The sequence below is a fragment of the Oncorhynchus keta genome, chromosome 37, assembly GCF_023373465.1.
Source record: "Oncorhynchus keta strain PuntledgeMale-10-30-2019 chromosome 37, Oket_V2, whole genome shotgun sequence".
Taxonomy (NCBI): domain Eukaryota; kingdom Metazoa; phylum Chordata; class Actinopteri; order Salmoniformes; family Salmonidae; genus Oncorhynchus; species Oncorhynchus keta.
Window position 1 is genome coordinate 2053978 of NC_068457.1, and position 22677 is coordinate 2076654.

Here is a 22677-nt window from a genome sequence, read left to right on the forward strand (position 1 = left end):
GTAAAACATTTCAGCGTGTTAACCCTCACAAGGCTGCCGGCCCAGACGGCATCCCTAGCCGCATCCTTAGAGCATGCGCAGACCAGCTGGATGGTGTGTTTATGTACATATTCAATCTCTCAGTATCCTAGTCTGCTGTTCCCACATGCTTCAAGCTGGCCACAATTGTTCCTGAACCCAAGAAAGCCAAGTTAAATGAACTAAATTACTATTGCCCCGTAGCACTCCTGTCATCATAAAGTGCCTTGAGAGACTAGTCAAGGATCATATCACCTCTACCTTACCTGTTACCCTAGACCCACTTCAATTTGCTTACCGCCCCAATAGATCCACAGATTTAGCAATCGCCATCACACTGCATTCTGCCCTGTCCCATCTGGACAAGAGGAATACATATGTAAGAATTCTGTTCATTGACTAAAGCTCAGCATTCAACACCATAGTACCCTACAAGCTCATCATTAAGCTTGAGGTCCTGCCCGCAACCACAGGGCTCACCAGAGGGTGGTGCGGTCTGCACCAACGCATCACCCATGGCAAACTACCTGCCCTCCAGGACACCTACAGCACCCGATGTCACAGGAAGGCCAAAAAGATAATCAAGGACAACAACCATCCGAGCCACTGCCTGTTCACCCCGCTATGATCCAGAAGCACATAGAGGCTGCTGCCTACAGTATATACAGGCTTAAAATCACTGGCCAGTTTAATAAATGGAACACTAGTCACTGTCTACATATCTTGCAATACCCATCTCATATGTATATACTCTATCCTATACTATTCTACTGTATCTTATTCTATGCCACTCTGACATTGCTCATACATATATTTATATATTCTTAAATCCATTCCTTTACTTAGATTTGTGTGTATATGTTGTGTAATTGTTACATAATACTCCATCGTCTGAGCTAGAAGCACAAGCATTTCGCTACACCCACAATAACATCTGCTCAACAGGTTAATGTGACCAATAAAATTTGATTTGATTTCTTTCAGTGGAGACCTCTCTAGCTCTCTGCAGGTCTTGAAAAACTTTAAAAGCATGAGATCTTCAAACTCTTACAGTTGACTCTCCACAGACCCTGTTTCCAGACAACAGCCTTCCTTCATCTCGCTGCTACTCAGTCATTAATGATGATATTCAAAGTTAAATGGATAATCCAAGAGACACTTTGCTTTACTACTTGAAATACATTCTTGTAATTGAGTCTTCCTAAGATTAGGATTGGTGAGTTTGAAGTAGTACATTGCTTCTAATGAGTCCATTAAGAAGAGGAATCAGGAGATGAGTGGCAGAGAAATTCTCCATATTACAAGCATGAAATACCTAGAGTACAATTGCAAATGTTGTAGGCTAAAATCACCCGTGTTTTATTCATGTGGATATTTGCATCTTAATTACACACTTAGAGCTCTATTTTCGACTGGCTCTAAAGGAGGCGCAAGTTTCAAAATCACGTTAGTTTTCAATTTCGTTGTGTCAAAACTGGCACACTGGCATTTTCCAGCCCTCATGCCAGATTCGGCAATTTACCTGTCTAACATCAGCTTGCTTGCGAGGTGGGAGGGGTGGCAATGATTAAGGTGTGTCCTTAAAAACAAGCGCAAAAGTGATAATTTCAGGCAGCGCTTTTGGTAAGTTTTAAGACCCACAAGAAGCAGGTCTTAAAAGTAATGCAGTTGATAATAGCTTGGATTTTGAGAGTGGAAGTGTAGCCTATATTCAGTCATGGCACACATTGCCCATGGAAGGAGAGATGTGCCTTTTGTACAGGTGAATATCATTAAGATTGTTTTCTTTTTATTATTTTAACCTTTATTTAACTAGGCAAGTCAGTTAAGAACACATTCTTATTTATAATGACGGCCTAGTTCAAGGGCAGAAAGACCGATTTTTACCTTGTCAGCTCGGGGATTCAATCTAGCAAACTTTCAGTTAATGCCCCAACGCTCTAACCACTAGGCTACCTGCCATCATAAAAGAAACATACACAACTATTAAACACCAAGCATATCCTACCCTCCCCTTGATCAAGGCTGGTTTAGCAGCATCGCATATGTGCGTCTTTTTATCCTGGCCATTAGTCAAAAGTAGCCTATGAATAAAGGGTTTTAATGGTGTACTGAGAGTGCTTTGCCCTCACTCTTTTTCATTATTCACAATTAACATACAGTACCTGTATTTTGCTTGTTTAAGTAGGCTATCCATCCCCATTATCAAAGAGCACCCCTTGTCCGATTACCAAAGACACACTTCTCCAAACGATTCAGTCCTCCTATACTGTCAAATCAACAGCAGATTTTTGAGAGAATCTGCCTTGCACATACAGTGGTTCCTCATTTAAAAGTTGCAGTATAGGGTGGTATGCTGTGGTAGGCTTCAGCGCTTTACAGTACTTGCCCTTAATGATCAATTTTACCACCAGAGGGCATCTTTGAGCACAGATACTACATCCTTTGACCCACTGCATTTTGAGATTATGCATGAGCTTTTATTGATGAAAAGGTGCTGATCCTGGTCTTTATTATTTACGATGTTTTGCTGATATTTTCGCTAAATAACGACATGTTAGGGTGTTTCGATTTTACAGTAGCCTATGTAGGCCTATAGCATACTATACCTACAAAATCAGTTTATACAATTCCTCCAAAAATATAAATATGGGCAGAATATTGTATAAAATATGTATATTGTTAAAAACTGACATTTGGTCGTTTCAATTAAATCTGTTTTCTTTCATTCAAATGTGACTCGTTTCATTCTCCTTCCATTTAAGCCTGCATTTAGGCCTGTGTGTGCACTGTGCCAACAGTGCAATGAAACGAGAGATGCGATTTATGATATCATGCTGCTGACCCGGTCCTATCTATATTGTTGCTGGTTTAAAAAACAGTTTCATTATTTTTAATTTCTTTTTGATTAAAAAAACCAAACTTATTAGAAATATTCACCGTCCAAGAGTTTATGACGAGAACGTACATGGGTTGAATGCAATGCAATTTATTCAGCTATTTCTGGAGAAGTGCTAATGTGATCTGTAAGATGGTTCCATGATGTTTATTAAACATGACATTTTGCAAGCAGTATAATAGTAAGTGGATATTCCCCCTTTCTCTTTATATTGGATCTTTATCCGGCTCCTGTGAAAAGTTTGGATGTGCATATGTGACTCATTTAAGGAAACTAAGCATGTAGCGCGTCACTACTTCACAGGAGAGCCATTTGAACGTAATTTTTTTTTTAATCAAAATTGTTTTTCGGCAGAAATGCCTTCTGGAACATGTAAACTTTCATGTGCCTTAATAACAAACTTGTATTCACGCCATCACGGTTGACAACTCCATTGTGTCCTCCTCCCAGAGCGCTAAGAACCTTGGCGTGATCCTGGACAACACCCTGTCGTTCTCAACTAACATCAAGGCGGTGGCCCGTTCCTGTAGGTTCATGCTCTACAACATCCGCAGAGTACGACCCTGCCTCACACAGGAAGCGGCGCAGGTCCTAATCCAGGCACTTGTCATCTCCCGTCTGGATTACTGCAACTCGCTGTTGGCTGGGCTCCCTGCCTGTGCCATTAAACCCCTACAACTCATCCAGAACGAAAAAACCTTCCCAAGTTCTTCACGTCACCCCGCTCCTCCGCTCTCTCCACTGGCTTCCAGTTGAAGCTCGCATCCGCTACAAGACCATGGTGCTTGCTTACGGAGCTGTGAGGGAACGGCACCTCAGTACCTCCAGGCTCTGATCAGGCCCTACACCCAAACAAGGGCACTGCGTTCATCCACCTCTGGCCTGCTCGCCTCCCTACCACTGAGGAAGTACAGTTCCCGCTAAGCCCAGTCAAAACTGTTCGCTGCTCTGGCTCCCCAATGGTGGGACACACTCCCTCACGACGCCAGGACAGCGGAGTCAATCACCACCTCCGGAGACACCTGAAACCCCACCTCTTTAAGGAATACCTAGGATAGGATAAAGTAATCCTTCTCACCCCCCTTAAAAGATTTAGATGCACTATTGTAAAGTGGCTGTTCCACTGGATGTCATAAGGTGAATGCACCAATTTGTAAGTCGCTCTGGATAAGAGCGTCTGCTAAATGACTTAAATGTAATGTAATGTAAATGTATTCAATCTGTAAATACAAATACATTGTTAAATTACAAGCCTAGTTGGTTTAGCCACAGAAAAAGTCAGGGACCTTCCCACTAGCCATGATTGGCTAAAATAATGGATGGACTGGACATGCCGAGAGATGAGTTCGGATTGCTCTGCCATATAGCACACTTCTGTCTATGACATGAGCTGATCAGTATGTGTAGGTAATGCTTACTAAACAACTTTTTGGGAAAAATATCACGTAGTAGAACTGCGAATGTGTTGCTCTCCATTTTCTGGAAGACCAAGTTTTGAAATCAGTGGAATGCCCGGTGGAATTAGAGTATGATATAGCGAAGGAGATGGAAAGCAATTCTGGGGTTTGATTGCAAATATGCAGAGGGATTCAAAAAGAGAACACACAGAAGGCTGTTGTATAAAATACCTGGCTCCGGATTACATCTTCAAACTAAAGGCAACCATGGCATCAGTGACAGAGCGGGAGAAGCGCCCTCCATGTATACGGGTAATTCTGTCAGAAAGTCATTTTCATTTCAAGTTAAAGTCTACTGTTTGGTAGCTAGCTAACATAAACTGGCTGACTCACTAGCTAATGTTACGTGCATGATCTGTGTCATAATATTATTCAGATCTCTGAGCCATTTGTATTGCTAGTTATAACCTAAAGTTAGCTAGCTAACATTGAATCTGGTTGGTTAGTTACCTGCAGATTCATGCAGGATAGTATCATTATGGGTTGGGATTATGGCTACATGTCTAAACAAAAGACTTCACTATGAAAGTAACCATTTCAATAGAATGCTCATGATGTCACTGCAGCAACTGTCGGTAGACATAGCTGGTGAATTCGATCGGGCTATCTACTCCAATTTCAGAGCACTGTCGTCTACCTAGGGTGAGTAAAATGGTCAGAGTGAGTTGTTCTCTCATTTGTGTCTGGAAGTAGCTCGACAGCTAACCAATGTTAGCCAGTTAACTTGAGTGCTGTTTTTAGGTCAGAACGCTTGGATCAACCCTACTCCTCAGCCAGAGCATCCAGTGTGCTCTCTGAACGCTCTGAATTTACAAACAGACAATCTGACAACGCTCTTAGTTTACGAATGTCCAGAGCGCACTCTGAGAGCACTCTGGCTCTCCAGATTGAATTTACAAATACACCCGTAGTATAAACTAGCCTTTAGTCTTGAAATCTTTGGTTGTTTACTGCATGGCCTCACATGTGAATCCTTAAATAGATGGGTGGGGTTAAGGCTTAAGAGGGAGCAATTTATGCTGAATGGGTGTAGACAAAGAAGAGCTCGCCAATAGGTTTACCAAAACATTCATGGGCCAACTTTCAAAGCAGAATTACTTTCCCATTGTTCCTCAACTGTAGTATGTTATAACATTTCATACACTACAGTCTCTCCTTTTATCCAATGTAAAAAACACCATTTCAAATGTGAATTGAGACGGTCAGTCACATAACCCTCCATTGTCTGGATCTTTTTCCAGCTCCTGTGAAAAGTTTGGATGTTCGTAAAACCCTCCATAGTCTAAATGGTATTGTCTGTATTATACACCCACCGGGAGAAATGATGGTGCCTGTAAATGTATTTATAGCCTATTTAAAATAAGTTTGTTTTGTTTTTATTAGAATTTGATTAGAATTCTACAGTATTTTTAATACTTATCAATAGCGTAGTGAATTTAATATTGCTTATTGACTACATTTGGCACATCCAGACTGCAATTTACAGTATAGGCCGAGCCCTTACACAGAACCCTCAGAAAGTCTAGTCACCCCTTGACTTATTCCACATTTTGTTGTGTTACATACTGAATTGAAAATGTATTAAATAGATTGTTTTTCTCACCCAGCTACACACAGTAGCCCAATACAAAGAAACCTGTTTTTATAAATGTTAGCAAATTAATTGAAAATTAAATATGGAAACATCTCATTTCCATTAGTATTCACACCCCTTCGTCAATACTTTGTAGAAGCACCTTTGGCGGCGATTAGAGCTTTGAGGTGTCTTGGGTATGTCCGTATCAGCTTTCCACATCTGGATTTGGGGATTTTCTCCCATTCGTCCTTGTAGAGTTTCTCAAGCTCTGTTAAGTTAGATGGTGGAGATGAACAGCAATCTGTAAGTGTGTCCAGTGATTTTCAATGGGATTCAAGTCTGGGCTTTGGCTGAGCCACTCAAAGAATTTCACATTATTGTTCTGAAGCCATTCCAGCGTTGCTTTGGCTGTATGCTTGGGGTCATTGTTCTGTTGGAACGTAAATATTCGCCACCAGTCTAAGATCGTGTGCACTCTGAAGCAGGTTCTCATCAAGGATTTGCCTGTATTTGATTTGGCCCCATTCATTGTTCCCTTTATCCTTACTAATATTCCAGTCCCCACAGCATGATACTGCCATAACCATGCTTCACTGTAGGGATGGATTTGGACGTGTGATGAGCTTTTTCTAAGGAGCGGCTTCCTTCTGTCCACTCTCTCATGAAGCCCAGATTGGTGAAGTACTGTAGAGACTGTTGTCCTTCTGGCAGGTTCCCATCTCAGTCAAGGAACTCTGTAGTTCTGTCAGAGCGGTCATTGGGTTCTTGGTCACCTCCCTGACCAAGGTCCTTCTTGCCCGGTTGCTCAGTTTGGTCATACGGCCAGCTCTAGGCAGTGTCCGAGTAGTTCCATATTTTTTCTATTTCCCAATGATGGAGACCACTGGGCTTTTTGAAACTTTCAACAATCTAGGAGTATTGGTTTTATACCCTTCCCCAGATATATGCCATATCACAATTTTATCTTGAAAATCTAAGATCAATTACTTGGACTTCATGGTATAGTTTCTGCTCTGACATGCACTCTCATTTGTGGGACCTTAAAGAGACAGGTGTGTTTCTTTCTAAATCATGTCCAAACAATTGAATTGACCACAGGTGGACTCCAATCAAGTTTCAGTGACATCTTAAGGATGATCAAAGGAAATTGTGGAAAGACTTGAAGATTGGTGTTCATGGCCGCTCCTCATCTAACTTAACAGAGCTTGAGAAAATCTGAAAGAAAGAATGGGAGAAAATCCCCAAATCCAGATGGGCACGACAAGGTGACGAAAGCGTTTCACAGGGATGCTGGCCCATGTTGACTCCAATACTTCCCACAGTTGTGTCAAGTTGGCTGGATGTCATTTGGGTGGTGGACCATTCTTGATACACATGGGAAACTGTTGAGTGTGAAAAACCTAGTAGCATTGCTGTTCTGGCCCCAACCCTTGTGCCTGGCATTTGCACCCATACCCCATTCAAAGGCACTTAAATATTGTATTATACCCATTCACCCTCTGAATGGCACACATACACAATCCATGTCTCAATTGTTTCAAGGCTTAACAACCTTTGTTTAACCTGTCTCCCCCCCCCCTTCATCTACACTGATTGAAGTGAATTTAACAAGTGACATCGATAAGGGATCATAGCCTTCACCTGGATTCTCCTGGCCAGTCTATGTCATGGAAACAGCAATGTTTCGTATACTCAGTGCGTTTAGCCATGGAGCATGTTCTGATTGGCAACCGGAGCACAGTCTCATCACTCTAATTAATGTTGTTTTGTGGTAATGTTCTATCTGGGCTGTGTTTACATTTCTGCTCATTACTCACACATCTCCATTTCCCATCGCTCCATTTCTCCATAATTATTACTGATGGGAGATGGAGATAAACACCGGCATGTAATGTGGTTACGTGGTTTTAGCTTTAGCATCTGCTTACATGGAGGTGGGTAAGGAGAGAGGCTTAGCCATAGGAAAGGGAGCAGGTACTGACTTTACAGTAGAGATGGTAGAGGTCCACTTAAACCTACCCAAAGTGTGCCCTCTACAGCCTATTCAGACCATACCTAATTCATTATTAGTTTGTTTTTGTCTCCACAACAAGAAGATATCTTAAAGTGGCAGCCCTGAGGATTTATTATGTTGCAAATATTACCAATAAAGTGACTCAATCCCATCAAAAGCTACTGACATATCGAGCGGCTAATGCTTGAGGTTTGAAGGTCAAAAATGCATTTAGTCAGCTATGAAATGTATTCACAATGTGTCTTCTTGCCTGTAACTTAGATTACAATTATCTTCATGCTAATCATTAATCATTTCATTTATTGACCTCAGAGGGAAGTTTTTGTTGCTTGAGAGCATGTACTTTTCATGACTTCATTATCATGGCTCACAGATGCATGAGCACTGATCCTGGCTCCATGTGATCACATGCCTTGGGTAAGTGAGAAATACAGGACTTACACACACACACATTGGCATGTTAGACAGAGTCAATGACCTTTCAGGAAATGTCTGTTCTTTCCTCAAATCAAATTGTTTTTGTCACATGCCCCCGAATACAACAGGTAGACCTTACCGTAAAGATGCTTACTTACAAGCCCTTAACCAACCAGTTCAATAAATATAGTTTTTACTAAATAAATTAAAGTAAAAATGTAATAAAAAGTAACACAATAAAATAACTATAATGAGGCTATATACAGGGGGTACAGGTACTGAGTCAATGTGCAGAGGTACAGGTTAGTCAAGGTAATTCGTACATGTACGAAGGATTAAAGTACCATGCATAGATAATAAGCAGCGAGTAGCAGAAGTGTAAAAATAAAGGGGGGTGGGGTTCAATGTAAATAGTCCGGAAGGCCATTTGATGAATTGTTCAGTCTTATGGCTTGGGAGTAGAAGCTGTTATGACGAGGGTGACTTTCCTTCCTTCTACAGTAATCTGAATGCCAAACATGGCAGAAAAGTTGTATCAGAAATAAAGAGGTTTCACAGAGAGCAGGTTGTTCTGTTGTGAATATTGCTCTGTTGTAAAGAAAGGCAGGCAAGCTTAGCTCAGGTTATGTGGGTGCAGGGCTTGTAATACGCCATACTGAGAAATATAATTTCCAAGCAAAAAATACATTGAGTACAATATGATGCTCAGAGATACTATGGGAGCTTAGATAAAATGACAATGTCTCAAAATGAACATCCTGTTTTTCAGAAGTTGTTCTGATAAAGGCCATTGCTTTTGAATTCATCTCAGAATTTTAGTGTGCAGTTCTTCCCTGAGGTGCAGACTAATGGTTAGTGTTGAATTCGCATTAAGCTCAATTATCGGCAATGCAACATTATCGCAACAACGCTGCTCCAGACCATTAGCAATAATTACCATCCATAACAAAATATATTGGACAACTCTTTGAGTCGGGACAAGATAATTCCGTTTGAAATTACCTAAAATGTACATCCATTCTAAAGAATATGTCTGGAGAAGATTTTAAATAATTTGCAATGATATTCCAACCGTAGAATTGAATCATTCTCTAAAGCCCTTAGGAATATCAAGCTTACTAGGAACCAAAAATGCCCTTCTTTTAACATGAACCAGGTTCCATCCTCAAGAACAGATCTTTTGCTGACAAATGTTCAAACATGGCATTTTTGATAAGCCAATGCATATGAAGAACTTTAGCTTCCTCTGGTTTTGGCAGATGTGATAGCCATGTTCTGCATGTAGAGATATGAATGACAGAATGTAAATGATGTAGAGGATAGATGCATTCTCAACCAACTCATGTCTACTGGAAGCATAGGCATCTACTCTGCTGCTGGATATCATATCAATACCATTTTGTTTACGCTAATACACAATGAGCTATAGATTTCATTCAGCACACCCAAATGTAACAGTATTCTTAACGCTAGATCTGCTGCTGCTGGTGGATAAACAGCAGAGTTGGGCTTGTCCCAGAGTGGGATCTTCCTTCCAGCCCTATGAAAGTTCTCCACTGCCTGTGAAACTGAAGCCCTCACTTCAGCAGCAGTTAAGCCTCCTCAGAGGAGGAAGGGGAGGACCATCCTACTCAGTGCATTCCATTAATTTAATTCCATTAAATTAAAAAAGTTATACTTTTTAAATAAAACTATACTAAAAATATTCACGTCACCAATTAACTACAGTAGCCTCAACAGCACTTTCTAGGGTAGCACCATGGTGTAGCCAGAGGACAGCTATTTTCTGTCTTCTGGGTTCTTTGACTTCAATACAAAACATAGGAGGCTCATCGTTCTTACCCCCTTCTATAGACTTCCACAGTAACTATGACAACTTCCGGAGGAGGTCCTCCAACTAATCAGAGCTCTTGCAGCATGAACTGACATCAAAGGATCATAATTAATCTAGTACTGAATGCATTCAGAAAATATTCAGACCACTTCCCTTTTTCCACATGTTGTTACGTTACAGCCGTATTCTAAAATGGATTCATTTCATTTTCAATCCCGTCTCAGAGCTCTACGGACAATTCCTTCGACCTCATGGCTTGGTTTTTGCTCTGACATCCACTGTCAACTGTGGGACCTTATATAGACAGCTGAGTCCAATCAATTGAATTTACCACAAGTGGACTCCAATCAAGTGTAGAAATAACTCAAGGATGATCAATGAAACAGGATGCACCTGAACTCAATTTTGAGTCTCAATACAAAGGCTCTGAATACTTACGTAAATGTGATATATTTGTATTTATTTTTGTATACATTTGCAAACATTTCTAAAAAGCTGCTTTGCCATTATGGGGTATTGTGTGTACCTGTATATTGATGAGAGGAAAAAAATGTTTTAATCAATTTTAGAATAAGGCTGTAACGTAACAAAATGTGAAAAAAGTCAACGGGTCTGAATACTTTCCAAATGCACTTAGTCAGCAATGCAGTGTGTAAAGCGTGATGAGTAGTTGACTCACAGATAGAAAAAGACAATAGTTGATCAAGTTTCAAACAAATTAATTTCTTTAAGAATCAAGAAGATACAGTAGAGAGAGAGAGAGAGAGAGAGAGAGAGAGAGAGAGAGAGAGAGAGAGAGAGAGAGAGAGAGAGAGAGAGAGAGAGAGAGAGAGAGAGAGGGAGAGAGACAGAGAGCTAGCTATATTTCTTTGTATTTCTTTCCTTTTTAGTTTACCTTTCACTTTTTTAGCTATTGCAGCTAATTTTGCCTACTCAACAACCTGACAAACAGAGAGGAATGCTATGTATGTTAGCTAGCTGGCTAAGGCTATCCCACACGGCAACACTTCCAAGTCAAGGTAAGCTCGGTTTTAATCATTTACACCGGAGCACGCCGGTGTTACTGCTAAACTGCTTTCTGTACACTGTACTGCGTGATGCACACATGAACTGGATTGTGGGTTTACTAATGCATTAGTTCCAGTTTTTTTTACTATAGCGTTAATATGGTAACAACGATGTAGGCTGTGTAGAGGTTAGTGCTCATGGTATGAAAGTTTGGCTTGGAGAGGTATTTGTGCCTGGTCACAAACAGCTGTTGTGTTGTGCACTGAAGGTGAGAGGAAGAGAGCATGTAGATGTGAGAAGGGATTATACAACGAGCAAACTGATGATGCGGTATGTGGCTGCTATGAAAGTGAACTGTGTCTGCAGGTGATCAGGGGTGTATTCATTCTGCTGATTCTATTGCAAAATGTTGCTTAAACGGAAGCAAATGAAACAAAATGGGGAAGGAACTACTTGAATTTGTCCAATATAAACTTTTGCTTTAGTTGCTAAATGGAATGTTTTGCAACTGTTTGGACTAATGCTTAAGCACCCCGAATCGGCTCGATGCAGGCACGACCGTGCAAGAAGGTGTTGAATGTGTCACTGTCTGTCACCTTGATTACTCCTATTTGTCTCTCAACCTGTGCAGCTACGTTAAAAACGTTCATTTGTAGACTCGTTGTAGCAACCTCATGATGGGTATAGTGCAAAATAATGTAGTAGCCTAAACCTATCAATGTTACATTGAGCCAGGTGAATGGAATATGAATGTCAGTCATCCAATATGCTGTAATAGAAATAAGGCCATGCTCATAAAAAAAATGAAATGCCTGACACCCCACAGCCCAGCCCACAGACAGAACACGGCTGACAGGATACAGACTCTCTCCAGCCTCTCCTTCTCCGCTGTCTGTCTTCTTTGGTCTCTGGTGAAGCATTGATTACTTGGTGTTGATAACAAGTCACATCTAAAGACGCTGCCCACTTGCAGAGCGGCTAAAATGCCTATGACTAAGTCAAAGATAGAGAAGCAGAGGAAAAATGGAAATGTACAGCATCATCAGTCATATCTAATAGACTGCCTGCAGTGGCAGCAAACAATATTACGTGCCACTTTATAAACTGGCCCATGATCAATATACAGTGAATTGACTCAAGGTCACACCACTACTACTAGCTAAGCATGCAAGCATGCACATTGAACAGCTGTGGTCTCATGCTTTCTCCAAAACAGTTAAGGAAACTGTGTCAATGATTGGAATGTAATGTTCGCAAAATGATGCCTATTTGCATCCCAAAAGAAACACCTAAGCTGATAAACAAAGAGAGCTAAATTAAGCCAAGCTTTACATGAGAGTATGGATTTTTCGAAGCTCCTTCCTCCACAGTAAGACCTCTTGCTTCTCCCTCTCATCCCTATTTATTTTCCTTTTTGCTTGGCGTTCGCAGAACAGTGTCAGACTAAAATGAATAGGCAAAGCTAAATTATTGACTGAAACTAGATGATTATGGAATGTACTGTACGATGGGTAATTTACAGATGTCTCGCAGTACAAATGTATTGCTGAAATCAATAAATGTTGCCTTCACTTTGGACTTGCTTGCTTCCCTGCCTGCTGTAATGTTTGACAAGATTATTTTCCCCCCGGCTTGGCTCTGTTTGCTGAGAACTGGCTTTCTCTCCCCCGTCCAGTGAAGAAGGGGGTCTGTCGGCCATTACTGTGATTTTCTCTGTCAACAACAGTGCTTGAGGAAGGAACACTTTGACTGCCACCAGTTACCGAGAAGAGGATATATGGTAGGCTCAGACCTTCACTGTCCCTTACTTCAGTTATAACTTTAATATAAACACTTGAACACATTAAAATCACAATCAAAGTACATGTAGTCCCACTTGGTGGATATGAATTGGGTGAACAAAGACTCTCTAGGAGTCTTAGGGGATACCATTTAGAATATTCAGTGCAATATTTTGAGAATGAGGGCCTCAAAGGACTACTTTTAAAGCGGGAGTAACAATACTGAATGTTTAAAATACATAGTTATGAGATTGAGGCTCTGAGGGATACTTCTAAAGCAAGAATAACAATACTGAACATCTAAAAACCTTCAGGACCCAGCTGATCACCACTCCTTCCCTTTGATCCACAGGTCAGTAGAAAGTATATTTTACAGACAGCCTTGAGATCAAACCGTGTGTTTACAGTATCTTACAGTATCCGGGGCAGGCAGACAAAACAAAACATCTGCTCCGTTAAACAGAAGTCATCAACAAAAACCTGACTTAGACCAAACAGAAGATATACCACAAAAGTAGTCCATTATTTGGAGCCGCACCCGCCCCACGCCGGCCACATAAATTCCCGAGCACCACCTGATATCCGATATCAGGACAGATTTTTCTCCTCAACCCGACCCACCCACGTATAATTGTTTTCCGAGAGATGATCAGTGACCGTCCAAATAACAAAAGTATTTACTTTTTATGACTCCAGAGCAGTAGGCTATTATTCCACTCCCTACGTGAATTAATTTGTCTGCATGTTTATTCAAAAATTTGTATAGAATGAAACCATGCCATGACTTTTTGTTTTTCGATTAGATACGGCACATTAACAACTCAAATCGCTCTGAAAAAAGGGCCTTCTAATTAGCCTTTTTACCTAATGAAAACCTATAGCTGACATAACAAAACAAGACCTTTACATTCAATACTGTGAAGATAATCAAATAGTTTAATTGAAACTTAAATAAAAAATTCCCAGAATCGAATATAGGCTGCAAAAATACATGTATTTAGTAGACTATAGTCTAGGCTACTCAAACGTATACCAGCGCACCATTTTAAACTTGATATGGCCTGCGTATGGACTAAATTAACGAAAGGCTGAATTAACATATTTAATTGATAATAAACTGAATTAGCCTATCATAAACAAAAACCTGCTTTCACTTTTTGCTGGCTGTCTGTCCATCTACCGTGTTGTTGTCCTTGTCCACAATGTCTCCAAAATCCTTCCAAACCAAACCAGGGATTTCACTCACACCGCACCTGTTTCCAGGATTTTGTATTTCATAACCTTTCTTTGTATTTCTTCCGATTAGGCCTACGTTAGCCATTTTCGCGTGAGCTAGGCTAGCCAGAGAAAGTACATTTGGCAACGTATTCTCACGTGTGGGGATTAAACATATGTTTCAGCACCACACAACTAATGGACAGGTCCACAATCCACTGCGTGTGTGGCGGGTAGCCTATATGTCTGCCTCACTGCTCACAGAATGGAATTTGCATCCCAATGCAACACAACAAGCTCCTGGGTTTGTAAAACAAATATTATTTTGATTTTTTTTTAAATCCAACCCACAATATAATTGTTTTGAACCGCGAGCCAACCCACTGTTTGAAAGAATGTTTTCATTCCACCCGCCAGCTGATTTTTTTTTGCGGGTCAACCGTGTGGAACCGTGGGTATACGAAATGTACGCAGAACATGCACCAGGTGGTGACCAATTACAGGTGGGGATACCGTCAACAACCTTCTAGAATTGGAGCACATAAACCAACGAATTGGAGAGAGATGCTGCCAGTTGACTTGAGGAGGAGGCGGTGGAGAAACAGCTGAGAGTGGGATCTACCTCTCTACCAAAGCACCAAAAAGCATATTTTCAGCATTCAGCAAATCTACTTGGCAAAGAGGTGGTCAAAATCTGCCTCGAGAAAGAGGTGGAGGGGAAAGGGAGAGAGTGAAAAAGAGTCAGAAATGGATTTGACATTTCAATCTGGCCGTCTGTAAACTGAAGGGGCAACATCCGGTCCATGAATATTCAACCGGCTGCAACACACTAGATCTGATCTCATCATACTCCTGTGTAATTATGGGCAGTGGCAGAAGATCTCTTTTTAGACCTATGCCAGCCTGCCCTGGGCCAGCAGCATGGCCATGGCCTGACACTGGGAGTGCTGTCTGTTTTGCATAAGTAGTTATACTACGTTATGTATTGTTGTAGTATCTTGTTAACATGCTGTTATTTCAGTGGTCATGGCAAATGGTCTTCAATGTGATATGAGTGAAAATAATGTGTGCATTGAATGTCTGTATGTTAAATCCATTACCAGATATCTAAACTACACCTATGAAAAGTGAAAGCAAGATAATGGAAGAAGATGCAAGAATAGATGGAGAGAAGATTCTTACCGATTGATGCTGTTGCAGGGACTGCAACAGCCTCCTTCGACACTACAGACAGTCACGACACAGGAAAAGAAGAAGACACAGTGAATATTGAACTCCAAGCATCACAAATGTACACCCTAGAAAATGTTACAATCTATAGTTTGATTTCTCAACATGTTCTACTTTGAAGAGACCAGAAAGAGCAATATCGCATTGCCTTATGTAGATACACTACAAGGCAGGCGTCTTCCGAGTGGTATGGCTGTACCTGAGTAGTAGGAATTCAAAAGGGATTTGCTTTGCAGGGTTTTGCCTTGCACAGAGAAGGAGCAGGGAGAGGGGGATGCTGAGGGAAGAAACACAAGGGGGAGATGTTAAAGACCTCGAAGACACAGCAACACAGCAAACAGGATGCAATATCCAGACACAATGCACTCTCTCTACTGCAGGAGAGGGTATCGCTTGTTGATTTTAATGCTCTGATAGGGGAAAATGTTGTTGACTATTGTGATTGTTTTTAATGTATTGTATTGTATAGTGCTCTTTCTATCTACACGCGGACTACTTCCTGCTGACCATGTCCACCTCGCAAAAGAGGTTTCGGAACTCAAAGGGTATTTTCCTCGTTAAATAAAGGTTAATTAGACAGACATGCAGGTAAGTCTCTAGAATAAGGTGAGTCTACAGTACATTAACCAACTATCCCAAAGGAGACAGTGAGAAGTGAGAAAGAGCAAATGTACGTACCACAAGTGAGCAGACCATGATGGGTTCAGAAAATGGCACCATATGGTGAAAGAGATGAATTCTCACCTTCAACAACTCACATTTACAAGCCTATCAAACACGAAATGCGGACAAATGGGATTCTGACACATGGAGTTTTTACAATAATCGACGTGATATTACATACTGCTATGCAAACCATTTATCCACAGACTAGCTCCTTCATCTCACTCTGACGATGTGCTTTACATGCTAATGCGCAACAGTATCTCCTCTACTCAAAGATAAAATCTCATGGATTTATGCATACTGTATGCTAATGTAGCAAAGATGCTAAACTTTACAGTACTAACTGCACGTGAAAAGTGCTTTCGCAGCAATGTAGACGAGATACCAGCAAAAGATGTTTCACGAGAATGCAATAAGAGAAAAGGTTATTTACCTGCGTCCCTGTAAATATTAGATCCCCATGCTGCGTTGGCATTTTTCTCTGCCTCATTAGGTACAAACAGTGCCCAACACCCCTGGTACTATCCTATTCTGATGGCCACATTACACTCCGTAAATAATGATAGGGAGGAATAATGAATAAGATGTTGTACAGGAAGAATACTGATATGAGAGGGAGAACATTCTGTGTTGGAGGCTTTGCATACTTAGATTTACAGATATCAGATGTTACCTACAGAGTTTTCATCTGTATTTTTTGTAGCTGTCTACAAACCACCACAGACCGATACTGGCGCTAAAACCGGCTCAATGAGCTGTACACCACCATAAGCAAACAGGAAAACGCTCATCCAGAGGCGGCACTCCTAGTGGCCAGGGACATTAATGCAGGGAAACTGAAATCAGTATGTTAAACATGCAACCAGAGGAAAACAATTCTAGACCACCTTTACTCCACTCAAAGAGATATAGAAAGCTCTACCACTCCCTCCATTTGGCAAATCTGACCATAATTCTATCCTCTTGATTCCTGCTTACAAGCAAAAACTAAAGCAGGAAACACCAGTGACCGGTCTATAAAAAAGTGGTCAGACGAAGGAGATGCTAAACTTCAGGATTGCTGTGCTAGACAGACTGGCATATGTTCCGGGATTCTTCCGATGGCTTTGAGGAGTACACCACAACAGTCACTGGCTTTATTAATAAGTCCATCGAGGACGTCGTCCCCACAGTGACTGTGCGTACATACCCCAACCAGAACCCATGGATTAACGGCAACATTCGCACTGAGCTAAAGGGTAGAGCTGTTGCTTTCAAGGAGCGAGACTCTAACCCGGAAGCTTATAAGAAATCCCGCTATTCCCACCGACAAACCATCAAACAGGCAAACCGCCAATACAGGACTAAGATCAAATCATACTACACCGGCTCCGACGCTCGTCAGATGTGGCAGGGCATGCAAACTATTACAGAGTACAAAGGGAAACACAGCCGAGAGCTGCCCAGTGACACAAGCCTACCAGACGAGCTACATCACTTCTATGCTCACTTCGAGGCAAGTCGAAGCGAGTCGCCTCTCCCTGTCTGAGTCTGTAATACCAACATGTTTCAAGCAGACCTGCCCAAGAACACTAAGGTAACCTGCCTAAATGACTACCGACCTGTAGCACTCATATCTCACTCACATCTGTAGCCATAAAATGCTTTGAAAGGCTGGTCATGGCTCACAACAACATGGTCCCAGAAACCCTAGACCCACTCCAATTTGAATACCACACCAACAGATCCACAGATGATGCAATCGCTATTGCACTCCACACTGCTCTTTCACACCTGGACAAAAGGAACACCTATGTGAGAATGCTATTCATTGACTAGAGCTCAGAGTTCAACACCATAGTGCCTTCAAAGCTCATCACTAAGCGAAGGATCCTGGGACTAAACACCTCCCTCTGCAACTGTATCCTGGACTTCCTGACAGGCCATCCCCGGGTGGTAAAGGTAGCTAACAACACATCTGCCATGCTGATCCTCAACACGGGGGCCCCCCAGGGGTGCATGCTCTGTCTCCTCCTGTACTCCCTGTTCACTCATGACTGCACGGTCAGGCACAACTCCAACATCATCATTAAGTTTGCTGATGACACAGCGGTGGTAGGCCTGATCACCGACAACGATGAGAAAGCCAATAGGGAGGCGGTCAGAGATCTGATCGTGTGGTGCAAGGACAACAATCTCTCCCTCAAAGTGATCAAGACAAAGGAGATGATTATGGACTACAGGAAAATGAGGACCGAGCACACCCCCATTCTCATCAACGGGGCTGTAGTGGTGCAGGTTGAGAGCTTCAAGTTCCTTGGCGTCCACATCACCACAAACTAACATGGTCCAAGTACACCAAGACAGTCGTGGTGAGGGCACGACAAGACATATTCCCCCTCAGGAGACTGAAAATATTTGGCATGGGTCCTCAGATCCTCAAAGGTTTTACAGCTGCACCATCGAGAGCATCCTTACGGGTTGCTTCACTGCATGGTATGGCAACTGTTCGGCCTCCGACCGCAAGGCACTGCAGAGGGTAGAGCTTACGGCCCAGTACATTACCGGGGCCAAGCTTCCTGCCATCCATGACCTCTATACCAGGCGGTGTCAGAGGAAGGACCTAAAAATTGTCAAAGATTCCAGCAACCCTAGTAATAGACTGTTCTCTCTGCTACCACACAGTAAGCGGTACCGGAGCGCCAAGTCTAGGTCCATGAGGCTCCTAAATAGATTCTACCCCCAAGCTATGAGACTCCAGAACAGCTAATCAAATGGCTACACAGACTTTTTGCACTGCCCCCCTCCATGCTGCTGCTACTCTTTGTTATTATCTATGCATAGTCACTTTAATAACTCTACCTACATGTACATAATTACCTCAATTAACTCGATACCGGGGGCCCTGCACATTGACATTGACTCTGTACCCCCTGTATAGAGCCCTACTATTGTTATTTACTGCTGTTCTTTAATTATTTGTTATTCTTATCTCTTACTTTTTGGGGGGGGGATATTTTCTTTAAAACTGCATTGTTGGTTAAGGGCTTGTACTGTAAGTAAGCATTTCACCTGTTGTTTTCGGCGCATGTGACAAATACACTTTGATTTGATCATGACGCAGTACAATAGAAGGCCACTTTAAAATGTGCAGTTTTGACACGCAACACAATGCCACAGATGTCTCAAGGTTTGAGAGAGCATGCCATTGCATGCTGACTGCAGGAATGTCCAACAGAGCTGTTGCCAGATAATTTAATGTTATTTTCTCTACCATAAGCTGCCTACAACATGATTTTAGAGAATTTGGCAGGGCGTCCAACTGGCATAACAACCGCATACCACGTGTAGCCACTACCGCCCAGCACCTCCACATCCGGCTTCTTCACCTGTGGGATTGTCTGAGGGTTCATATTTCCTTATGTGATGCATGTTGTGTTTATATTTTTGCGCAGTTTGGAAATGACTAGTTCCAAAAATTCAAAGGTCAGTAGTGGGCCAGATTTGAACCCATATATGTGCCCTTGTCAGTTGCTGTACCCACTGGACCACACATGCGTCTGAGACAAACATACATTTATTTTGCCTCATGCTTGCCTTTGAACATATAATAAAACAATTGATCTCAGAAACACAGAAAATGCATCTACTCACTACAAATATTGTCAATTTATTATAATCCACATAATCACATGAGACGTGTTGTAGCCTGCGCGTAGCTTACATAGGCTACTTGAACTGACGCCCAGTAGACCTGCAATCTAAGTTATTGTATAGCCTACAAACACTGCTTCCAGCTGCCCCTGGTGGTGATTCTAAATATGAAATATCCTTTCAAATCCTCCTGCTGCAGGATCATTATCCTTCTGGATGAAATGGGTCATATTAAAATCCAACATCTGCATGTGATGGAGCAGGGATTTTTTTGTCATGTCTCAAGAGACTTTCTCTTCATTGATATATGACCAAATTAGATGGGAAATTATGGATTTTAGTTCACAGGATGACACAGCAAGCACTCTAATCATGTAGAAATATTCCTTTATGTGCAATTAGTCAAACATTGCCATGTAGATTTAAATCTCATTTGTCACACTCCACTTTAGTATTCAAAAAAATACACTCTCACAGTTGTAATACATTTCCGGTTTCTAATTTTGCAGACTTGTCCCTATGTTCAGACCACAAGATAGGGCAATAATATGTGATTATACAGATATACTAATCGCAATACTTCACAACATTTGTCTATATAATTTAAATATAACATTCATTTGCATGAGACAAAGTCCACTTGATCAATAGTTACTGCTATAGTATCCTGACATGACTCAAACACTGTAGCTAGCTAGCAAGCGGGTATGTTTTCATTTTAAGGTAAAGGTCATTGAAGTTGGTAGTTACTACTTCAAAATAAAATACATTGAAGTTGAAAATGTAACAATTATATTTTGAGGGAAAAGTGAAATAATGAATGTTGAGATAAAAAACATAAAGCAACATTTATAGAATTGTTAACCCCAAAAATTATATCAAATGCAAAAACAAATACCTGCAAGAAAATCATTTTAAAGCAAAAGAAAAACTCAAGAAACAGTTATTTAATAGTGTTCAGGTAAACCTTTCCAACAACAAAACCTATTCAATCCTTTGCGCCTACGCTCAAGCCTGCTGTTACTGACTTTCGCTAGGTTATTCAGTACTTTGTTTTCACCATCTGTTTCTTTGTTTTCACAGCCAGTTTATTCGATTGCGAATTTTGGCACATTTGCCTTCAGCTACCACCTTTGGTTAGGTCCACTAGTTTTTGGAGTGAAGGTTAATTCTAAACCAATCAAAATGCAGGATACACAGAGGTAAAGTGATGACGTCACAAGCCCTAAAAATTTAAACACAACAAGAACTGATAACAAACAACATTTTAGAATGCTATTTACCCATTGAAATGTGCTGCAGCATGCTGGTTTTCACAGTCATTTAAAAATAAATGTGGATAAAAGAGCATTTTATTTACCTAAAATGTTAGCTATGTTAGCTCAGTCTCTAGCTTATCCAGGATCAGCGATACATAGTTTATGGTTGTTCTATCTACGAACACAGCTGCAAGATTGCTAAAATGAATAAAATTAACCTCATAATATGTTGCCTGTAATGTTCATCTCCTGCAGCCTAATTGTCATCTCCTTATTTTCATACTGCACCCAAATTACAAGGGTTGGATTTGTACTAAACCATTGTATATGTCATGGTTCCTCCTGGCACCAGAGGCCGGCAGAGACCGCCCTAGAGACTATTATTGGACTCAGGTGTGTCTTATTATTTCATGATTGTGTCCCTGTTAAAAGAGGTGAGTTTTCTGTGGTCCCTTGCAGAAGCTTGATTTGTTTAGTGTGTGTGTGTGTGTGTGTGTGTGTGTGTGTGTGTGTGTGTGTGTGTGTGTGTGTGTGTGTGTGTGTGTGTGTGTGTGTGTGTGTGTGTGTGTGTGTGTGTGTGTGTGTGTGTGTGTGTGTGTGAGAGAGTGTGAGTGTGAGAGAGAGACTTAGTGTTTATTTTTTAAACAATCTTTTTCAAGTGTACTCCGATCCTGCGGCTACCGTTTCTCAGTAAGCATTATGTTTATCCTTAACCACTGATTCCTCGTCTGGTCTCTTCTCTGCACCTTGGTCCAACCTCACCACGTCACAGCATATGTCAGCATTTAAAAGGCATGTATAAAATCTGGAGTATGGTTTTCCTCATACATTGTCTTCTGGTATCATTTTATGTGCGCTTAGCTATGCGCTTAGCTATTCTCTGCTTCAGAGGACAGGTGCATAGCACCTGCCCATAAAGTCAATAATGCCATGTAGGCCTATGGCTGCATTGGCGATGCATGCCATATGATAAGATGAAAAATGCATTCACATGGCTGATATACTGAGAGAGACAAACAATCGAATAAAATAGATTGGCGATATTACAACTAAACAAAAAGGAAATGTTCAATTGAGAATACGACACAAACATTGACATTGGAGACATAACCCCTTGCCCTCTTTATTGCAGGATTGTGATTAATCAATATTGACACTAGTTCAAAATTATTTATTAAGTAAAAGTGAAAGTCACCCAGTAAAATCCTACTTGAGTAAAAGTTTTAAAAAGTATTTGGTTTTTAAATATACTTAAAAGTAAATGTAATTGCTAAAATATACTTAAGTATCAAAAGTAAAAAATCATTTCAAATTCCTTATATTAAGCAAACCAGACAGCACAATTTTCTTGTTTTTTAAATTTACAGATAGCCAGGGGCACACTCCAACACAGACACAATTTACAAACAAAGCATTTGTGTTTAGTAAATCAGCCAGATCAGATGCAGTAGTGATGACCATGGATTTTCTCTTTCAGTGTGTGAATTAGACCATTTTCCCATCCTGCTAAGCATTCAAAATGTAACAAGTACTTCTGCGTGTTAGGGAAAATGAATGGAGTAGAAAGTACATTATTTTCTTTAGGAATGCAGTTTGGTAAAACTTGACAAAAATATAAATAGTAAAGTAAAGATATCCCGAAAATGACTTAAATATGTTTTTCTCAAGTA

The 22677-nt window shown here is 41.0% G+C and overlaps 1 protein-coding gene across 1 annotated transcript in view; it reads right to left on the reverse strand.

The window, feature by feature from the left end:
* Positions 1–22677, reverse strand: part of LOC118370053 (receptor-type tyrosine-protein phosphatase T) — a 488900-nt gene that overhangs the window by 92375 nt on the left and 373848 nt on the right. The window contains exons 18-19 of the mRNA XM_052498885.1: positions 15649–15726; positions 15402–15443 (exon numbers count right to left, since the gene is read on the reverse strand). Coding sequence (XP_052354845.1) covers positions 15402–15443; positions 15649–15726 — 120 coding nt within the window. The remainder of the gene's footprint in view (positions 1–15401; positions 15444–15648; positions 15727–22677) is intronic.